Below are 23,073 nucleotides of genomic sequence, written 5' to 3'. Positions count from 1 at the left end.
AAAAACTTTAAGATTGAAAAAATTGGACCGAAAAAACCGGACCAAAGCGGATTGAATTATATTTTAGTTTGGTTCAATCCTAATTTTTAAGCTAGTTTGATTTTCGGTTCGGTCCAAAACCGAATAAAACTGAACCGAAATATAATATATACTACTTTTAGTTTTAGGGTTTTAAATTAATTAACTAATTATATATAGAAAAAAAACAATTAAACATGTTTCTTCTCTCTTAATTAATTATATAACAAACAAAAACTATATAATTATTGTCTTTATATAATTGTTTAGTTAGTGAAGGTACAAGTAGCAATAAGTCTCTAATGCTTTGTTTGGGTAAATTTCATCAATGGTGTACAGACTTTACCTTATTTCACATTTTGGTGTACAACCTTCAATTTGTCTCACTAATATGTACGACCTTATAGATGATCTCCCACCATGGTGTACAGCAGGTAAAAATGACCGGTCAACGCTCAGTCAATCCGCCACCTCAGCTTTGACTGGTCAAAATGTAAAAAAAAAATTAAATTACTTATATATCCTTATAAAAATACTTCTTTTCTTATTAATATTCTTTTATAAAAATAATTCTTTTCTTATTAATATTCTTTCTTTATTAATTTTCCTTTCTCTTTCTTACTCTCTCCTCTCTTTCTTTCTCTATCTCTAGTTGCACAGCTCTCTCTTCCACCTCTAGCCATCTCTCTTTTCTTTGAGAGAATGTGAAACAAAGAGAGAACGTGAAACTCAACCTCCTCTTTCTGTCACCTGCCGATTTCGTTTCCCTCCACCGCCTCTGTTCTCGTTTTTTTCTTTTTCTTCCTCTTCCCTTCAAGGAAGGCGGCGATTCCGACTTCAATGGCCGGAGGTCAATTCGACAGCGTTCTCTAAATGTACGGTCGGAACCGAGAGGTAAAAAAAAATTGCTAAGAGTAATCAGAGTTTGAAGAAAGATCTAAAACCTCAAATCCATGGATTTCTAGCTATTCCATGACCCCAACTCCTCCTTTAATGGCCCAAAAAGTTTATTCACTTGAAGGAACAGAGTTTCCAATATCTGTAATTCCCTATTTCCTTCAGTATCTCACCGGATTTCATGTAATTAGCGGCGAGTTTCGAAATATCATCAACGAGGACTAAATCTGAGTCGAGATAATCTGGCACTGGGATGGAGAATATCAAGCTAAGTAGCTCCGAGCGTGGTTCAAAAGGAAATCGAGAGAAGAATGGGTTGAAGTAAAAATGGGTCTAAAATGGAGGAGTCGTCTAAAGTATAGACGTTGAATTTGAGGTAGGGGAAAATTTGCAGGAGCTTCTCAAAATTTATTGAACTTCTTTGAATTGCTGGGGAATTTGCTGGGGAAATTTTAATTTAAGAGAGAGAGATGGTTTCTTGCTGGGGAAATTTTAATTTTAGAGAGAGAGATGATTTCTTGCCGGGGAAATTTTAGAGAGAGAGAGATTATTTTAGATTAGGAAGTATTTTTTATAAGTATTAAAAAGAGAAAGGTAAAGAAAAGGGGTGTATTTTTATTTTTATTTTTTAATTTTTTAGGGACATGGATATTTTAGTCATTTTATATGTGGTGGGATGAGGTGGTGCGTTGACCAGGTGTTGACCGGTCATTTTTACCTGCTGTATACCATAATGGGAGGTCACCTATAAGGTCGTACATATTAGTGAGACAAATTGAAGGTTGTATACCAAAGTGTGAAATAGGGTAAAGGTTGTACACCATTGATGAAATTTACCCTGCTTTGTTTGGTCCAAACATGAATCAAATCAGACAGGACTGAAATAATTCGGTTCAGTCTAGAGAAAACCGAATTATAATTTGGTTTGATTTGATCCTTTTTGAAACAAAAAAAAAAAGTGGATCTGAGATTTACAAATAATTGGTTTGATTTGATCCTAAAAATTACAGATAATTTAATTCGGTCCAATTCAATTTAATTCGGTTTTTGGACCGAACCGGACCATACTCACCCTAGCTATTAGATTCCTTCCTATATATATATATATAGAGAAATTAAGATTGTGAATTGCTAGTGTGTGAGGGAGAGAAAAAGTGGTGAGGGGTAAGATTTAGTGTTTGCGTAAGAATTATCAAAATTTATAGGGTGTTATTATACCTAGCCTCAAATTCTCACCCCTAGTCCCGTGAAATGATGAAAATGCCCTTTCATGGGTTAAGGGTGGAAAAATGCTATTTTTTTGCTCTCCCGACACGCGGTCGTGTGGCTATCACGCCTCACCGTGTGGTCGGGCGTGATAGCCCCACGCCTCACCGTGTGGTCGGGCATGATAGCTACACACCCGACCACAAGGTTAGGCGTGGGCCTATCACGCCCGACCACACGGTGAGGCGTGATAGCCACACGCCCGACCTCACGGTGGAGCGTGATAACCACACGCCCGCATATCGGGAGGGCAAAAAAAAATAGTCCGCTATTGAATTAAACCTGTAAATACCTGTTATGTAAAAAAAATTAGTCCGTTGTTGAATTAAACCTGTAAAAAAATTAGTCCGCTATTGAATTAAACCCGTAAATACCTTAATTAACAAAATAAAGATTTAGTTAAACTAAATTAAACAAACGAAAAATTACAAAAATTTAACTAAAAATCTACAAAATTACACTAAATTAATCAAAAAATTTAACATATAAATTATAATCAAATTAATATCAAAATTTCACGTATAAATTAAACCCAAAATTAATCTAAACATTTAACAATTTAATTAAAATATAAATATATTTTTTTTTAAAAAAAATATTCAAAAACCCCTCGGGCGTATGAACATCACGCCCGAACCATAGGTCGGGTGTATGAACATCACGCCCGACCTACGGTTCTGGCGTATGAATATCACGCCCGACCTATCGTACGAGCATGAGGCTATCACGCCCGAACCATAGGCCGGGCGTGATATTCATACGCCGGAACCGTAGGTCGGGCGTGATGTTCATACGCCCGACTGCGATTCCGACGTTTTTGCAAAATCTCCCACAGATTCCATTTTTAAGCTTAAATCAAAAAACAAAAACGGTAAATCTTATCATTTTCGCTTTCCCTTTACGGTTGTTGTTACGCTCCATGTTTTGGTTCACAAATTAGTCTGGATTTGATCAAAGAGTGTGTAGGGTATTTGAGAGGTTTTGTGTTTTTTCAAATTTTGGATAAAGGGTAGTTCGGTCTTTTCACGGGGTTAGGGGTGGGAATTCATGGCTGGGTATAGTAATTCACAATTTATATTATATGTATTGTATTGTGTACAAATTTTAGTTGAATAATAATTAATTTTTTTTACTATTAATTAAGCCCTTCATCTTCAACAAACAAGTGGTATCAGAGCATGCAGTTAAGGATCGATTATTGAGTGTTTTGGAGTTTGCAATCCGGAATCGTTATGGTTCGAGGTATAACTAGCATGCAGTCTGGGACAGTGGATCTGAGAACTCAACGAAAATTTCATACTATATTATCATTGGTGCGGTGAGCGTGGATTTGAGAGCTTTCTTATGTGAGTTCGGCATGTCTCTTTAAGAATTGAACATCATTTCTCTGAAGACAACCAAAAATCCATGTACCACCCTTAAACACACTAGTGGAAACTTGGTTCCACTCGCTTAAACACACTAGTGGAAAAAATGTCATTTGTGTCGGTCATTGGCCAATGCAAAAGCCCTCGTTACAAATGCGTTTGCATTGGCCGCTGATCAACGTAAATGATTCAATCATTTGCGTCAGTCCTTAAGGTGAGTCGATGCAAATAGTCACTCATTTGCGTCGCTTCATAAATAGAGCCAACGCAAAGGAGAAATGATCATTTTTCCACTAGTGACAGGAATTGGAATCCACCCAGAGAGCAAAAAGTTAAAGCTCTGGAAAAGGGAAATTAATCGCCTCAAGAAACACTAATCCCTCTAATATCCCCTCCCCGTATGATGGGCAAAGCCTTAATATATATGCATTATGGGTCTATTGTCCATCCCATTGTCTCATAAGCAGAAGTCAGACTCAGTGTATGGCCCACAACCTTAACTGTTTTTATTTTACATATTAAATAGATGTATGTTAGGATTTTAGTAACATGCTTGCAATGATAGATCTACGATCCACTAAGAGTGGTGCTTATTGTCATTCATGAATGCTAATTAATATTTTTTGAGTGTTTTTACATAAAAAGTTAAAGACCGGTTTAGAATTTTCATAGAATTTTTAATATTTTTCTGCGACTAGCGGGTGCTCAAGCACCCTCTGGATCTGTCCCTGCATGCTTGTTCAAAGAAACTTAATATAATTCCCCTCTTATTTTACAAATGTATCATTATTTCTTTGTGTTTGAAAGGTTGTAAACTTTGTTATTATTTCGTATTTATTTATTACTTTGTGAATGGTGTATATTGTGTTATCATGTAGTAATATATTTAACATAACTTAGAAATTACGAAAGAAACCAATTAATTGAAATTTAAGATGTTTTAAAATTAAATTAGCTAGATGATTGTCCTCGAACCCAATCTATGATAGGTATGATAGTCCTCTTACCTGGTATTAGTGAATCCCGGTAATGACTTCAAATCATTCGTTAATATTGAACTACACGATGTGATTTCCCATTAAATTTTAATATATCGAACTATGTGATACGTAGTTTTTTTCATGATTTGATTATTCTAATTCCAATTGTATTTACTTGATGATGGTGATTTTTGGAGTTTGGATCACTCCTTGTTGTCTTTTTTTTGGGATTATTTTGAGATGCCAAGAGTTGAAAAATCGGAGTTGGGAAATCAGATTTGAGCATTCAGAGAGAGAGAGAGTGTGATCATCCTATTGCATGGATGATAAATTTCGTATGGAAATTTCCTTGAATTATTAAAAGTGTGGTATATTCTAGAGACAGTTAAAATATTTTGTTTGAAAATGGCCATGGGTATATTCTAAGTACACCTAAAATATTTTGTTTGAAAATGAGCATAGGTCTCCTCATAATCATAATAATAACGGGTGTTTAGTTTTGTTTTTATCCTTTGAGCTTGTTAGCCTTCCTAATTTATAAAATGAAACAATATAAGATTAATCCAACGTAAAAACATAAAGTAATAAAAAAAACAAAGTAGCTGAAGACAACACAGAGATAGACTATATAAAAGAACTACACAACAGTTACAATAATCCATGATAAATCACTTTGGACTTGACATGATGATACAAAGAAAACTATGAATAATAATAATATGTGAAATATGCATTTTGAAGATTAAGATAAATGTTGAAGCAAAGCTGAAGCTGTAAATTTGTGGTTGGTTATGGTATCTAAGCGAGCAGTCATTTGAGGTGTCAACTCATTCTCCCAATCTCCAACCTTACCTTTCCTGAAATACACTTTGTTTTTTTTTTTGAAACGAACCAACTCATATTAAGAAGAACCAATATCCGTACAAAGAATAGGAACCAAAAAACTTGGCGCAACACAATCACTAAAACAATTAGCATTGGAATGAGCATGCCTAGCCATAGCATGAGCAGCACCGTTCGCTAATCGCGAAACAAAAGTCACAGAAAAATCTTGACGTTCATCAAGTATCCTACGGATATCCCCTATAACACCCCCAACTTCCGATCTATCAATTTGCGGCAAGTGAATACTATCAGTGATGATCTTTGCATCCGATTCGAAACAAACATTAGTAAACGACAATGTAATGCACCATTCTAAGGCGTATTTGATTGCTAATGCTTCAGCCAACGGAGCGGAGATAACTCCCGACTCCCACATACTGCAACAAACCAGAAGACGTCCTAAATGATTACGCACAACAGCCCCTGCACCGAATTGGTTTGTATCAGCAAAAGTAGAAGCATCAACATTACACTTTAAAATCCCCTCTACTAGTTTTTTCCACTTATTTTCACAACCATTACGCGTACCAGCACTGTTTCTAACCACTTTACGATTCGCCTCCCTCCATTCAATTACCAACGCTTCAGCATGTGCCACCACTGAACTGACATTGCCACTCTTACCCGTCCACAATTTCTGGTTCCTAAAGTTCCAAATAGCCCAAAACACTGCAGCATACTTGCAAGCTATCTCGGAAGATGAATTAATCAACATATTGAGAACCCAAACTTCAATCCAATCCCCGTCACATCCAGGAGCATTCAGCCCCGACAAACTGCCAACAGGACACCGCAAATTCACAACCCCGGAAGAGATGCCAACCATGCTCTTCATCCCTACCACATATTACACACTCAACCGGAACCTCAATGTGCCGATGCGACAGCCGACTTCTCAAAGGCAAAATCCTTGCACATAATCTCCACATAAACGAACGGAATTTAGGAGGAATTTCTAAGCTCCAAATCTGTTTCCATCCCACACTCAGATCAGCTACAGGCGGACTAGGATCGAGCCGACGATAACCTGATTTAGCAGTATAAATTCCATTGGAATTAAAGTGCCAAATAATAGAATCATCCAAAAAAGATAACGACACAACCATATTAAGAATTATGTTACTATCCTCAATAGCAAACCACTCCTCAACTTTCCCTCTATCCCAAATCCGTGTGCCCGGTACAAAAAGATCAGCAACAACCGCATCCTTATTCACTTCCGTACTTAGAGGTTCCACCATTCTCCTAACATCAGATGACATCCAAGGATCTCTCCAAACTGAAATTTGAGTGCCCCTACCAATTCTCCATCTCACACCCTCCCTGATCACCGATAATGAACTCCAAACGCTCCGCCAAACTAGACTGGGATTGCTCCCCAAGTTAGCAGAAAGAAGTGAACCGTGGGGGTAGTATTTGTCTTTGAACATACGGCTCACTAACAGATTTGGCTTTTCAATTAACTTCCAACTTTGTTTACCCAAGAGGGCGAGATTAAACTCAAACAACTTCCTAAAACCCAACCCACCATTTTCCTTTCTAACACACAACCTTTCCCAGCTATACCAGTGAATTTTCCTTGATCCGTTTTCCTTCGTACCCCACCGAAACGAGTTCATCATCCTTTGAAGCTCTTCACAGGTTGACTTAGGGAGCAGAAAAGTGCTCATGCAAAAAGTAGGTAAAGCTTGTGCAACCGCCTTAAGTAAAATCTCCTTCCCTGCATTAGACAGAAATCTGTAGGACCAGCTACAAAACCTTCTAGTCAACCGATCCTTTAAGAAACTGAAAATAGCTTTTTTAGACCTCCCAATCAAAGAAGGCAGACCAAGATATCTCCCAGTATCAAATGGAAGAGAAATACCGAGTAATTCTTTGCACCTCTCCTGATTATCAATACTGACATTTGTGCTGAAAAAAATCCCTGATTTCTGCCTATTTACAGCCTGACCTGACCAAAGTTCATAAGATAAAAGAATAGTACTGACCGTTCTGCATTCAGCTTCAGTTGCACTAAAGAAAAGCATACTATCATCTGCAAAAAAAAAAATGCGAGATGCTAGGAGCCCCAGTGCAAATACGACAGCCAGTAATTAACCCATCCATCTCAGCTTTAGAAATTGATCTAGACAGGACCTCAGTACAAATAATAAACAGGTAAGGAGATAAAGGATCCCCTTATCTCAGCCCTCTCATCGGGGTAATCGGACCAACCAAATCAGAATTCAAAGAAATTTCATAAGAAACAGTGCAAATACACAACATCATCCAATTTACCCAAACTTCATCAAAACCCATACGCACCATAACAGCTCTCAGAAACTCCCAACTAACCCTATCATACGCTTTACTGATATCCAACTTCAAAGCTACCTCACCTCTCCCCCCTCTGCGTTTTCTTTTCATAAAATGTAGAGATTCAAATGCAATTTGAACACTATCAACCAAGGATCGTCCCGGAACAAAAGCCGATTGACTTTCAGAAATGATATCCGGTAACACACTTTTTAATCTATTAGCCAGAACTTTTGCAACCAATTTATAAAGCACGTTGCATAATGATATAGGTCTGAGATCAGTCATTTTCGCCGGATTATCACATTTAGGTATCAAGGTAATAATGGTCTCATTAAGCTTTTCCGGGAATTCATTACACCCTAACCAGCCCGAACAAGCCTCAAAAATATCTAACCCTATAGTATCCCAAAAATGCTGATAAAAACTCGGGTTCAAACCATCAGGTCCAGGGGATTTTTCGGGTTTCATTTGAAATATTGCATTTGTGAATTCCTCAAAGGTAAAAGGTGCAACCAGGATAGAATTCATCTCATTAGACACAATGATAGGGATAAAATCAATCTCATCAAAATTTTGGGCAGGGGATCCAGAAAATAACTCAGCAAAGTATTGAAGAGCAATTGTACCTTTAATAGATTCCTCAGTCTGATTTACACCTTGTTCATCAACCAACGAATGAATATGATTCGTCTGTTTCCGAACCTTGACACACGCATGAAAAAACCTTGTATTCCTATCACCCTCCTTAAGCCAAAAAATCTTAGCTCGTTGCCTCCAATAAACAGCTTCCTGATCCAAAGCGATATTAAGTTGTTCCTTACTTTCTTTGTACCTCATAACAGAAACCGCATCAAAACGATCCCTATATAATTCCATTTCTCTTTTAAATCTGCTTATTTTATTGAGAAAACGCCTTTTGTAATCAGCCCCCCATCTTTCAATAAGCGCCCTGCAAGAATTAATACGCTTCGGAACAGAGATGCCATGAGAGTTTTGCCAACATAACTGGACGGCTTCGTCGAACCCCACTTCCTTGCACAAAGCTGCTTCAAAACGAAATCTGTAACTTTTTCTTCTAGGGGTAGAAAAGTTAGACACCAAAAGTAAAGGGGAATGATCAGAATATGATGCCGTTAAGTTCATTAGTCGGTAATTATTAAACCGAGCCATCCATCCCCCTGACCCTAGAGCCCTATCCAATTTTTCACAAACCCAATGATCCGACCCGCGACCTCTTTCCCAAGTGAACTTACTGCCCCTCAAAGATAGATCATGAAGATCATTGTTTTGAACCGCAACATTAAATCTATTTATAAGCCAAGCCGGATAAATCGGACCTCCCCTTTTCTCATCCATGTTTAAAATACAATTAAAATCACCAATGAATAAACAAGGCAAAATTGAGTTTTGAACTATTGATCCCAGTAAGTTCCATAAATCCGCTTGCCTCCCTCTATCCGCATAGCCGTAAAACCCAATTAACCTCCAATCCCCGACACTCCTGTCCATAACAGACATCTCAATATGGTGGTCAGAAAAGCTTTTAACATCAACCCCCGCCTCCTCCTTCCACAACATTGCAAGGCCCCCGCTGTGACCTCTAGCACCAACCGTAAAACAACCTTTGAACCCAAACTGTCGTTTTAAACTCTCCATCCGAACTCCATCAACCAAGGTTTCTATCAGAAAAACCAACTGCGGCTTGTGAGTCTTCAGTAACTCACCCAGAACCCGAACTGCCCGGGGGTTGCCGAGGCCCCGACAGTTCCAGCTAAGACAAATCATTTACCTTGGCGGGTCTGATCTCCAGACCTCGCCGAAACCATAGAACCAGGAAAAGAAGAATCCAACTGAATTTTGGAAACTTCATGATCCACCAACACACCCTCCAAAACCCTTTCAGGAATCATTTTTACATTCTGATCATCACCCTCACTACCGCTTCTTCTGCGTTTCTTAATTTCTATCAAGTCCAATTCATCCTCTTCCCCTGCACTTTCCACGTCCGCTTTACCATTTCCACCTGTTTCCATATTGGAATTGTTTCCAACTTCCCAGACATTCCTTCCACTATCAGAAACAGAATCAATCCACATCCCATCCTTCTTCAATCCAGGCTCACGCAACCATTTAGATACTGGCGGTCCACTGCCTCTCCTCCCTTGAGCAACCAACCATGTACCCCAACCTCTCGTAACGTTGCGTGTATCCTTGTCAAACAAACCATCACAAAAACGCTCAGTATGCCCCAAAACTCCACAGAGGAAACAAAAGTTGCTCAATCTCTCATATTTAAACTGTAAAAAAGAGCTCTCCATCTCCGGTCTTTTAATACGTTTACAGCGTTTTAGCGGTTTCCGAACATCAATACAAACACGGATGCGCATGAAATCAAGTCTCCTACTCGTTATCTCATTTAAAGGGTCATACTCTAAAAAAGATCCAATAAAATCACCAACCTGCTTCCCCACCGATTCTGAAAACAAACCAACAGGGATTCCATAAATCTGAACCCAAATATTCAGCAATGATAAGTCGACTTCCTCAGGAGGCTGACCCCATTCAACCTCTTTTAGCAGCAACATCTTGTTATCAAAGGACCACGGCCCCCCTTCCATCACTCTGTTTTTATCAATTTGATGATAGAACTCAAAACAGAAAAGGTTGGGATTTAACGCAGTGATCCAAACCCCTTTCTTGGGCATCCAAATATCCGCCATACGTGACTTCATTGTTGCAAAATTAATCGTTCTTTCTGATAAAAACTTCCCCACCAATTTCAGATTCTCTCCATCATTCCGCATATCCTGTCCTATTATTGGAAAAACAATCGGATCATCCTCCTCTTCATCCAAAGATAGATTGTCTAATGAGGTATCCATGGGGCAGCAAACCAACGATAAACCCTTAGAGAACACAAAACACAATCCACACAAAACCCCAATTACCAGAAAGCAGAAAAATCGATCCCAACAAATTAGAGATAATTACCCGCAAACCAGAAAGATATTCTACTACTTTTGATTAAAGCAATCGATAAAACCCTAATCCAAACAAACCAAGATTCAGTAAAGATAAACCCAAAGCCCTATCCACACTACAACCCCAAGCTCCAGAAAACAGAGGACAAACCTCCACAGAAACACGGCAATCAGCAAAACAAATCGCAGTCCACGATACAGCAGAGTAAATGGAGAAGAAACGCAGTCCGCGGCACAGCAGCGAAATTGAAGAAAAACGATCAAGACTCCCACGAGAAGGAGAGGAAAAGAAAAACGATCAAGACTCCCACGAGAAGGAGAGGAAAAGAAAAAACGATCCCATTTCTGTATTCATTTCTAATAATAATTTGATTGGTGTAGATGAATGCCAAAATTAGTTTGGGGAGACTCTGCCAGAGTTGTGCAAATATTTGTCAATTGCAATTCTATCAAGTTTACAACCTTTAAATACACTTTGTTTTTAATGGCTAGACTTGTGTTTTCCCTGTGATTTCCATTTTTATTCACCTCAAGCTCACTCAGATTCTCAAAGCTACACATCTTTATTATCTTCTCCACAACTCCATTTTCTTCTTCCTCCACACTAAAAGGATACCCCATGAATTCTCCTAACTTTTTTACATAAAACCTTGTTCACTACAAAAAAAAAATAGGTTTTAATAAGAGTGAAAAGCCTTGTTAAAAGTCAAATTTTCCTTATTAGAAGCTTTTAATAAGGGAAATTCCCCCTTATCGACCCCTTAATAAATGCTTCCTTACTAAATACTTTTAATAAGGGAAATATTTTTTTTATAAGAGTATTTATAATAACTAAAAATTCTCTTATTAAAAATTATTTATAATAATTAAAATTTCTGTTATTAAAATTATTTATAATAAATAAAAATCTCATTATTAAAACTATTTATAATAATTAAAAATTCCCTTATTAAATCATAATATTTACTCTAATTAATGATATTTATTATTTGAACTAAAATTTCCAATAATAAAATAAATAAAAATTTGGATTGAATGGAGCTATGATAACATCAAATAATAATTGGTATGTCACTCCAAAGCAAATAAAAGCAAATCAGCAATATGACAAATAACATACGTATGTAGTGATATTGACCAAAATCTTCTACCAAATTATATTGGCTAATCAGAAAGCTACTGGCAGTCATGGCAACTATATGGCATGCATACGAACGGACTTGGTCCGTCTGTACACAACCAAATGAGAAGTTCATACTATTGAGAAAAATGGTAAAATCAAACCCAAAAATGAAAAAATCAGAAAAGAAAAGGCATAATTTCTTTGGTTTATAAACCAATTATTTATCTGCTTTAACTGCAAGCCTGTTTCCTGCACTAATTTTGTTTTGTCTTCCTCCTAAAAGAAAAGGAAAAATTCATGACTGAACAAAAGAAAAGATTTCCTCCTTCCTGAACAAAAAGTTTGATCAACTACTGAACAAAAAATCATACTAACAGTTGGATATGGCCACATGGAATGTGATTGCCACCAAGCTTTTAAGAGAGAGGTGGTATCTCCTGGCAATTTTCCAGCTCTTCTCTTTCTGAGAATTTCCTCCCTAATGTCCACAATCTTCTCTTTGTAATCCTAAATGCAGAACGCAGCTTAGCCACACTGTAACAATACCATTTTTTTTCTTGAATCTTACCTGTTTCAGTTCATGCTTCAATTCTTTCCTTACATGCTCCATCAATGACCTCTCACTTTCAGTGGGAACAAGTGGGCCAAATCCCATGCAATCTAGCCTGTCCATACTTCCATCGTACAAGTTGGCATCACAATCTTCCTGATCATCCTCATCCTCTGACATCGTGGCACCGGTGCCTTCACCCAATAATGCACCTGCAATGCATCATGATTAGGTTGTAAGCCTAGCAACTTCAATCTGTTACAGGATTCAAGTCCTGTTCTGTAAATAGAATTGGTCTTGTTCTGTTACAGAACTACTACAGTTTTGTAAACAGAATTGATCCTGTTTTTCGTTCACAATATAAAGACATAAAATTAATGTCATAACCAAGCATACATCAGAAGAAAATGATCCTTATTCTTTCACGGTAAACATGCTTTTGTACCCAAATATATTTGAAATGTTTCATTATCATACATGAGCTCATCTATTCTTATGACAAATGACTAACCTCACTAACAATTAAAGAAAATTTGAGCTATTATGTGCAGTGACCATCACGAAAAGTTATAGATCCTCCATCAAATTTAAAATTACATTTCTCATAGAAAAAATTCTTTAAGTAGAAGAAACCAACGGTTTCTATAATCCTCTCCCTGACCAGTATGCATTTTGAACTGGCAAAGAACACATATATTACTCTATCTTGATATTTTACTCCGGAGTCCAAAGAGTGGATCTAAAATGTTTGGTTAGCATTGAGAAACACTTGGTCATAGCTATTTGACCCTCTTTCCCCAATTAATAACAAATTTTCTCCCTCTTTCCCCAATTTTCTCAACAACCAAGACAAGCAAAAGGTAGGTGAAACCACAAGTAAATTTCTGCATCAGGGTATAGGCTCACAATTGCAAGATGTTTACCTCGATAGTCATGGGCGTGAAGACAAGCAAGTCAGTAAGGTTGAAAGCTAAAGAAGAGAGTTCTTATATACGAAGTGTTCTTTTGTCCACTTTGTGATTTGGTCTCAATCAAAGATCGCAACTTGGTGTTTATTGAGTTGGAAATATATTATTTATTCAGAAGTATGTGGTTATTTTTGTTTAGGTGATTCCTGGCCGATATGGATTTATTGCCCAGCTGAATGAAGGCCGGCACTTGAAGAAGAGACCTACTGAGTTCCGTGTTGACAAGGTCCTCCAGCCTTTTGACGGTAACAAGTTAAATTTCACTAAAGTTGGCCAAGAAGAGGTGATCTTTCAGTTTATAAGTATAATGACAGACAATTCTACTAGCTATCTAGATTTGCATCAAATGGCAAGGCATATTACAGATGAGTGTGATGACTTACATATACCATTTGAAGCCATATTATTTTTAGTGAGTTCATGTGAAATACAAGATTTTCAGATATTCATAGAGATATGAGTGGAGAATTAGTTGCCTCAAAAGCTACTTAGAACATCCGAAATTATGAAGAAACTATATATGAGAGAAAAAAGTAAAATGTGTAAATATGGAAGCATGACAATTGACGAAGTATGAGAAGCTACTATCATTACCTTAAACTCTAGAACACAAGCACACATTCAACAATGTTCACTGAACATGCTCTACTTAGTTGTTATTTCGATAGAAATCTCTATGTAGAGACAAAATTGATAACAGATTAAGGGAAAAGCAACTGTTAGCTTAATAATAGCCTTATTACAGCTGACAGTGTTCCACTAGTAGCAGCTAGATCATCCATTATAATAGCATGCTCCCCAAGTCCTATAGTACGTACATGTATCTTAAGATATTCATTTCCACATTCAAACACATAAACTTTGGATATTCAAATACTAAATTCCAAGGAGAAAACGTTATAACTTACTAGTGAAATGCACGATGCTGATTTCCATGCTGGTTTTGCTTCAGCTCCTACAGTTAAGTAGACAAATTTCAGAGAAACTTGAGGAAAAATTTGCAGTGCAGAAACAAAATTAGCATCAATACTGCTTTCTTAGGGAAAGGTTCAATTTAGATTGAGATCTATTATGAAATTGAAAAGTGTCCAAGGCAATGAACCACTTACTAAATAAAATTGCTGCCACTGCTCATTCATCTCGATTTTGCAAGAGATATGACTCTTAGATAGGCTTTGATTTAAAGAATTTGGCTACTGCTTCATAAAAATTTTCTTCCTCAAATGGCTTCGATACATATCCATCCATTCCACATTTCATGAATTCATCATATATGGCATACTAGCATGTATCACGTCCGCCGTCATGGCTAATACTAGTACGGCTAATACTGGTGCATTCTACTCTGCCTTTTATACCACTTCCTTATGCTGCTAATTCACCATTTATATGCTCATTAGCTTGGCTCTTCATCATCCAGATACGACGTGTTGCCTCAAACCTGGACAGTAACAAGAATTTTCACAAAACCATGTTTAAGTTCAATGTTTCAAAACTCTAAATCCAGATAACTTACCCATCCATTTCTGGCATTTCAATATCCATAAAGCATGCATCGAAGTTGTGCGATAGTTGAAGCAACTTTAATGTTGTTTTTCCGCTGTCAGCACACTCCACATTCGCAACAAACTTCACTGCACCTGCAGCAACTCTGCCGTTTACCATATTGTCATCAACCACGAGAATTTTCTTACCGAAGAGCAGGCTCCGAAGGTAAGTAAATCCATTGGGATCATTTCTTTGCAGCCTCTTTTTCCCAATTCCCAGCACCTATTGAAGACATGCAGCCACCATACTAACATTCAAAGTTTTCATGATAGCTTTATCTACAAAACCTCCCTTAGCCTTATTAAATTCACCAGCCTTAAAATTGGTGGCAACAAGCATCATCTTGGGCAACTTAAACACGTGTCCGTTCTGTTTCCAGTCCATTAGCCGTGCACTTGTAATAGAATCCTCTGCAGAAATCCACAAGTCTTTCTCAACTAGAACTATATCTGACTGGCTAATGCTGCAAAAGTAAAACTGCATATATAAGGGCCCAATTCAAAGATAAGAAGCAATTGGGATCTTATTTTGAAGAAACTACTAACACCAACTATTGCACAATATAGAACTGCACATCAAGTGTTTAATTGAAACTATTGCAGATGGTAGGTAATTGTACAATTTTCCACTGATAATTGATGGCTTATCATGCAAATCATAAAGTAAGTGAGGAATTTATCATACAATTATTTATTTGGGAAATTCAAAAGAAAAGTTCAGTCAGCCTGAATCCCGACAACAAAGCAGCAATCATACAAAGCTGCTAACTTTAGTTCTAGTCCATTATGAATCAAGATGCACAGTTCTAGACACATCTATGAAATTTAAAGAAAATTCATTTGCTTTGGCAAATGTACTAACAAGGCTTATTTGGCTATGGTTATTGAAGTCACACAAGGAATAAGTAATAATGGGGTAAGGCAAGATAAAGCATAACTTGCTTGAGCTGCTCTTAAGTAGTAACATCAATAGCTAAAACAGTTTTACCGTGTAACTATAGTATCACAACACCTAATCAATGCCAAATTTTACTTATTTCGCAAAGCAGACGAAAATCATTGAATCATAGCTTATAAGTAATGGCTAAGAAGTTGAGAGGTTTACCAAAATCAATTAATCGTTTCCTTGGGAGGTGCAAGAACTCTACATATTCTCTGGTACCTTCATCACTCTTATAAAGTTGCAAGATAAGAGGACACCTAGTAACAACCCCTGTAACCACATTTTCATAGATTTTCTATTACTCCCATATGAACACAGAAAATCATGAAAAGAATATAAGCTAGCTAGAGTATCAATTAGTACCCTATTATCCACGATGCAAAATGTTTTTCCGGATATTGCTCTCTAAAACCCAAGACTTATCTAAACTCGATCAATTAGTATCCCATTATTCACATGACTAGAAAGCCATGAAACTGCTATATAAAACTTTATCTGCCTAACTTCTAAATCATAATTAGAACAAACATCAAAATTTTAAACCTAACAATAAATAATAACCAGAGCCACTTACTAAGCTTCTGGAGAAAAGATCAATAACTTCGAGAGTGGGGACATTATGAAGGATTTAGCTTAACCCATTTTTGACTACTAGAGGAGGAGACATTATAGAAACGAATGTAATAGAGCACAGTGAGACATTCAAAAGATGAATTGAGCACAATAGAAACTAATATAATAGAGCACAAGACATTGAACCATCAAGGAAAATGTAAAGACCTCTCTGGCTTTTATCATGAATTAGCACATGGATAAGGTCAATAAATAAAGCACCAGTAAAAGCTACCAAGCCCTTAACACATTATCTAACAATGTTGTACCTATATTTCCAAGTAGCACATGCAGCAGAACTCCCATATGTATAGAATAATACCTTGATGGCACTCTCAAACTTTGTTCTCATAGACATTCCGCCTCCAATGGTGCTCCAAAAGAACTAGCAGGCTTCTTTCTAGCCTGGACAGTTGCTCCTGAAACCTGTTCGTTAATGAAAAAAGCTTCAGAACATGACACTCCAAGAAGAACAATTACTCTAAAAGGGAGCAATAACCAACGGTGGTTGAAGGATAAATGTCATTTCTATTCCATAGAGAGACAGGGAGACTTACTTTGGAGAAATTTGAAACGTAACAACCAGACTCTGATACCATTGTCACCAAGACCCTTAAAGTGAAAGACATTGCGAAATAGTTGAACATGAGAGATGAGATGAGATAGTGCAGAACATAGCCCTACCACGAGGTTCAGACGAGCTAGCGCAGGTGAATTAGGGATTGAGAGCATCTCGCAGGTGAATTAGGGATTGAGAGCAGAAGGTGAAGAGAGACCAAGAATGATTCATTTGCATCGATAGTGAATTAGGGATCCACTACCAATTATGGATTTGGAGCAAAGGGCGGCTAATTTGGAGCAGAGGGCGGCTTTTGAATTTTTCGTCTGAAATTTTTGAGCAATTTAGGGGGGAAGCCAAATTTAAGAAGGACGGTAAAAACTAAAAAAAATTGATCAGGGATTTATTTGTTTATATTACCATCAAATTTTTTAATAATAGGTTTATTTATTATTATTAGAGTTTATAAGTACTTATATTTTCTAATATAAATATTAAAACTTTTTTGCTATTAAAACTTTTTAATAAGGGATTTATTTGTTATTATTATAATTAATAAGTATTTACTTTTTTCTAATATCAATCTTAAAGGGTTTTAACTTTATTAAGAAAATAAAAATAAAAATATTTTAATTTGGAATGAATTAAATTAAGGGAAAATTACACAGAAATTCATATTTTAAAAACTATTTACAATTATGAAAATCGCTTTTATGTATTTTATCATTTTATGATTTTAAATTTTAAAATATCAGAATATCATAATTTTATTTCTATTTTTGTCAAATTTTCAGTTATTCAGTTGCAGGAAATAAAAACAGTTTTAAAAAAACCACCAAATATGACATATAAATAAATTTGTTTGACATTTAAATAAATTTGTTTAAGAGTCTGACACAGTTATAAATAATTTGTTAATTATGATCATTGTGTAATTTACCCATGAATTAATAAGGAGAAATTTTAGTAAAATTTAATAAAAAAATATTTTGCTTGTTTTTTTTTTTTTGACATCAAAGTAAGCCTCTTTATTGAATATCAGAAGATAAAACATTACAGATAAAATCAGGGGGATTACGTTTCCATATCCCAGTATCAGACTCAGATCTGCAGCTCTGGCTAACAAGTGAGCTACTTTATTCGCTGACCTCCTCACAAAAGAAATTGATAAAACATTTAGCTCGTTAATTAGAGCTTTACAATCGTCGATGATAATGCCAAAAGGGGAAACTAGCTCATTGGTTCCGGAGATAGCCAGTATCAGGAGCTGCGAATCCGTTTCCAGATGAACATTTTGTACCCTTTCCTTCTTCAACCAGCTGAGTGCTTCCCGACAGCTCATTCCCTCCGCAATCAACGGGTCATGGCAGATACCGAGCTGTCCATTACCTGCTGCAATGAAGACGCCCCCTTCATTTCTTAAAACGAAGCCATATCCTGCTTTCCCTGATGCTGAGAATACCGCTGCATCCACGTTCAGATTTTGCTTGTTAATAACATAGTGATGGAATTTATCCTTATTATATGTGTGAAGAATATATTTTTAATAAGTATATTTGACACCCTTATTAAATTTTACTTATTAATACTCATTTTTCTTGTAGTGGTTTCTTTCTTCATTTCTTTTCGTATTTTAGGAACAATATCCTCTCTGGAAACTCAACCTTCACTTTCCAGTAAGATAATACATGTTCCCAATAGGGTCCATAATTGGAGATTCCTCTGCAGAAGAGCTCCAAAGCCTGTTTTAGAGGAATAGGAGGTTCAAGATTTCTGAATATTTCAACAAAATACCACATAGAAACGAAAACATCCTTTGGATCCCTCCATATATATACAATTTTACAGCCACAATCAACAACAGATTTTGGTAAAGAATCGTAAGGAATGTGAGTGGCAATAAGCGGATTACTATAATCCATTGAATTTGCAAGATCGATCTCTAAGAAAGGAATGCAATCGTGGAGCAAAGGACTAGTGGAAATATCAAGAAAGGTAGACCTAGTAGCAATAGCAAAAGTAAGAGCTTTAAGCTAGGTTGTACCTGTTTTCAAATGACTAGCCACTAATATATCTGTGGATCTACCTTCAAGAATGATTGAGGGTACCAAAAACCTTCCTACTTTAAAAGATTAATATGTTTAACCCAACTTTTCTCTCTTGGAAAGCTCTCTATTTTTTCTTTTCCAGTTCGATCATCATTTTCTACACTCAACACTTCCATAACTAGAAAATTTATTATACAAGAAACACAAGTTTCATCAAATTATATATAGGAGAACAATTTGGGATAAAGGATTAAAATAAATTTTTTCTTTTCAAAAGATTTCAATTCTAATATGTTTAACACATGGTACAATTAAAACCACTACTAATAAAAATTTACATACAAAACGTTATCAAAACCTTGAAACTTAACAATTTATTTAGTGGTGTAAAAATAATAAAGGAGCTTAAAACAAAACTGTAGAGAGATCTAAACCTAGCCGGCAAGAAACTCCCATCTTCTCATCAATGTTTTGGGTTTTCTTTCGGTTTTTAACCACAAGACAAACCTTTTCTTTATTTTATTTTTTCTTTGTTGAATAAATTTTTTAATTAATCCATTATGGTAGATTTGGTAGTTTGTTCTTTATAATTTTATGGATGGTTGTGGTATGTCTCCCTATATATGAGGTTGTCATCTGCCTGTATATGAGCGTTACCATGCTTACCTTCATGGAAAACAGAAGAGTTTTGTCTATCATTATATAAATCCGACTCATTCAAAGATCATGAAGTCATTTCTGGAGAAAAAACTATAAAGTCAATTCTAGGATAAGTGTGTTTCTCGTCCTTGTGCTGAAAACCGTTTCAAGCATTGTCTACATATGAGCATTCCAATTAATTGGGTATTGTGTGATAGGGATGTTGAGTATGGGTGGCACTTATTTGTTGGTTGTCAGCATGCAATGGCTTGCTCGGAGGCGGCTAATTTACCAGCGATGGACGCCGAGTGGGAATAGATCGAAGACTGGCTCCTTGAGCTCCTAGTGCGCCTGGGGAAGGAGATAAGAAGCTGTATGGCAGTTGTATTATGGGTCATCTGGCAGTAGCGGAACCAGCTGTTGTAGACGAGATTGCGGTGGGAGCCAGGGGAGGTGGTGTCAGGTGCGGCTCAATTTTTGGCAAACTAGAAGGAGCTACGACAGCTGTGGATGGCCAATGCTATTGTTGTTGAAAATCGAAGATCGGCTAGCAGATGGTTTACACCGAGTGCAGGGGAGGTGAAGTGCAACGTTGACGCTGTGGTTTTCGCAACCACTTAACAGTTCGGGGTTGGAGCTATCTTACGTGGGCAAGAGGGTGAGTTTCTAGAGGGGTATAGTTCGGTGTCAAGCGATGTGATCTCGACTTAACTCACGAAAGGCTTAGCATTGCGAGATTATTGATGCGTTTCACTCTAGGAGTAGAGATTTGATGGAGTTTTGATGCGTCATGGCAGATATATGTTTTGGTTTTCAATCACGTCCGGATTGCTCTGTGACCGCGAATGAGGTGGTTCATGTCATGACTCATCATTCGCATTCCAATGCTAACCAATTTAGTATTATAGTGGCCCTGAGTATTTACATTATTATCACTACAGAAAAAATGGCCTATTACGATGTTAAAATTTATGGTTTAACGATGGTTTTCAGCGTCTCTAAAGCTTTACCCACGCTTTTCAAAGCATCATTGTTGGTCCCGTGTAACTTAATATGATTAGTTCCAAGGGGAGGCGGTTAGGTACTAATATAACTTTTTCGCTTAATAATGATGACTTAATTAATTCTTTGATAATTTAACTCAGCTTTAGGTCAGCAAGGCTGAGTGAAGTGTGAGACACCTTTAGTCAGACACTGACTAGAGCTGTTTCAATTGTGAGTTGGGGAATAACACTTTAGGTCAGCTTCCAAATCAGCACTCAGATTACTCAGCGTCGGCTTGTACAAATTATATACTGAGTAATTTAAGCAAGCAACACATACATATATATCAAGAGAAAGGGTTAGAGATTACTCAGCAGTCTTATCTTGGTTCGGCCTCACCGCCTACGTCCAGTCCCCAGAGTCCCTCTAGGCTTTTTCAATCCACTACTGAGCTCTTTAAAGGTAGAGCATAAACCGTTTACAATGGCAACTGAGTATGCAAGAGTACCGTCCTCTATTCGTCTACTCAATCCTATCTCACACTGAATACTATAACCGAGTATCCAGAATTTCTCTACCACTGAGTACTATAACCGAGTACTCAGCACCACTATTCTAACCTTTACAATTGATACAAGATTGTTCTCTCAAAACGAAGAACACTTTAGATGAATACAAATTCACTCTAGACTTTTACACAATGATTGGAAATTGGGTGTAAGAACTTGCTTTCTTTTCAGACAGCTTCTATTTTGGATTTTCACTCTTGTGAAGATTTGCTTTTCTGTCTGTATTTGCTTGTATGTGTCGTAAGGATCCAAGTGATGAACTTGTCCTTTTATAGTGAATTCTGAAGCTTCAAATCATTTGAATTCCGACATATCCATTGGGCGTAACGGTCTTCTATCGTCATTCATTGGTCAGCATCCAGAATCACAGGCCAATCTTATCGTCTGATTTTAGCAAGCGTCAGGCTTGCCAGTTTCATCTTCTTTCGCCAGGTTCGTCTTCTAGCGCCAGTTTTGTCTTCTTGCCAAATGCCAGTTGATCCATGCGTCTCGAAAAGGTCTCTAGGCGTATTTCCGAGGCCTCTGAATTGTTGCAGACCTGTGTCGGACTTTGTCTTCTAGTCAACGGATCATTGGTGTTGTCCTGACGACTACACAACTTGACTTGATCGGCCTTGCCTTCAATCTTTTTCTTTATCTATGCTGAGTTACATTCTACTCAGCTTCTTCGGTCGGCTTCACCTTCAAGCGTTATTCTGAAGAAGACTTTTCTTTTAACAAGGCTGAGTTACATTTTACTCAGCTTCTGCTGTGTGCCTTTGCTCATGCTGACTTCGTTCTGTCTTTCTTTTTATTAAACACTTAGTTCTTGTTCTCGTTAGTAAACTTATTCAACATTGAACAAACTCATTGGTACAATTAAATCAAAGCACTTAAATTTAATTATCTTAATCATTGGGATTAACTTAAATAATTTGTCAAATCAAAATCATGTGGAAAGGTGTTTCAACAAACTCCCTCATTTTGATGTTGGCAAAAGTATTTAATTATGGAACTCAGCGTTGAGGTTCCCAATGATAGTTGACCTTTCTTATTCTTCTGAAATTACTCCCCCGTAAGGGTTGCATCTATTGACTTAATTCAACTCTAAACCTTCTAAGATCTAATCGAGTGAAACTAAGGCATGCCTTTACTGACTTAGTTCAATTCTAGACCTTCCAAGATCTAATTCAGATGAGCTAAGGTCAGTTTCCAGAAGTAGGTCAATGCTTGGAATATTTAGTCATTACTCAGTTTCAAATATAGGTATCAGAGTTGGAAGTGTGCTGAGTATATTAACTTGTTTAATTTTTGAGTTCACAAGCTTTGTTTGATTGTTGTTCAATGGATAATTATATCAGACAGTTCAGCATATGAACACAACAAGTAAGCATCGCATAAATATAGTCAGTTTGGATAAAGGATGCATATATAGATAGTCAGTTCAACAAAGATATGTTAGATACAAAATCACAAGTCATAAGCTAAGACTATTGCTAATCTATCTCTTCATGTTGACTTGAACTTGGTTGGATTTGCCTTTGCCCTTGGCTGATCTTTGTTGCTGACTTTGATTACCCAGGACAACAGAAGTTGAACCAGGCTTCTGCTGAGTTCCGACAGCTGGCTGCTTAGCTTTGTCATTCTCCCCCGGCTTCTGCTGAGTTCCAGCAGCTTGCTTAGCTTGTTATTTCTCCCCCGTTTTGCTAGCATCATTCGATTGAAGGGGAGGAGCAAGGAACTGCCCTTGTTGAACAACACGAGTCAGTATGGATGAATAGTGTTGCATGTGACCCGTACTTTCCCTAAGACCTTTAAACACTTGCATGCCATCAGCCATACTTGAAGCAGGGATCTTGA

At 37.0% G+C, this 23,073-nt stretch overlaps 1 protein-coding gene across 1 annotated transcript; it reads right to left on the bottom strand.

Moving 5' to 3' along the window:
• Positions 1-11,944: 11,944 nt before the first annotated feature.
• On the bottom strand, positions 11,945-17,293 carry LOC136220224 (homeobox protein knotted-1-like LET12). The gene is made up of 9 exons (XM_066008014.1): positions 16,993-17,293; positions 16,758-16,861; positions 15,986-16,093; positions 14,850-15,344; positions 14,443-14,774; positions 14,242-14,288; positions 12,384-12,577; positions 12,191-12,322; positions 11,945-12,091 (listed from the first exon to the last, which is right to left on the bottom strand). Exons 6-9 carry the CDS (start codon positions 14,267-14,269, stop codon positions 11,945-11,947), a joined length of 501 nt encoding a protein of 166 aa, XP_065864086.1. The 5' UTR covers positions 14,270-14,288; positions 14,443-14,774; positions 14,850-15,344; positions 15,986-16,093; positions 16,758-16,861; positions 16,993-17,293.
• Between the last annotated feature and the right edge of the window lie 5,780 nt (positions 17,294-23,073).

Source organism: Euphorbia lathyris, chromosome 2 (genome assembly GCF_963576675.1).
Source record: "Euphorbia lathyris chromosome 2, ddEupLath1.1, whole genome shotgun sequence".
In the NCBI taxonomy this organism is placed as follows: Eukaryota; Viridiplantae; Streptophyta; class Magnoliopsida; order Malpighiales; family Euphorbiaceae; genus Euphorbia; species Euphorbia lathyris.
This window is presented reverse-complemented; position numbering and strand designations above follow the sequence as displayed.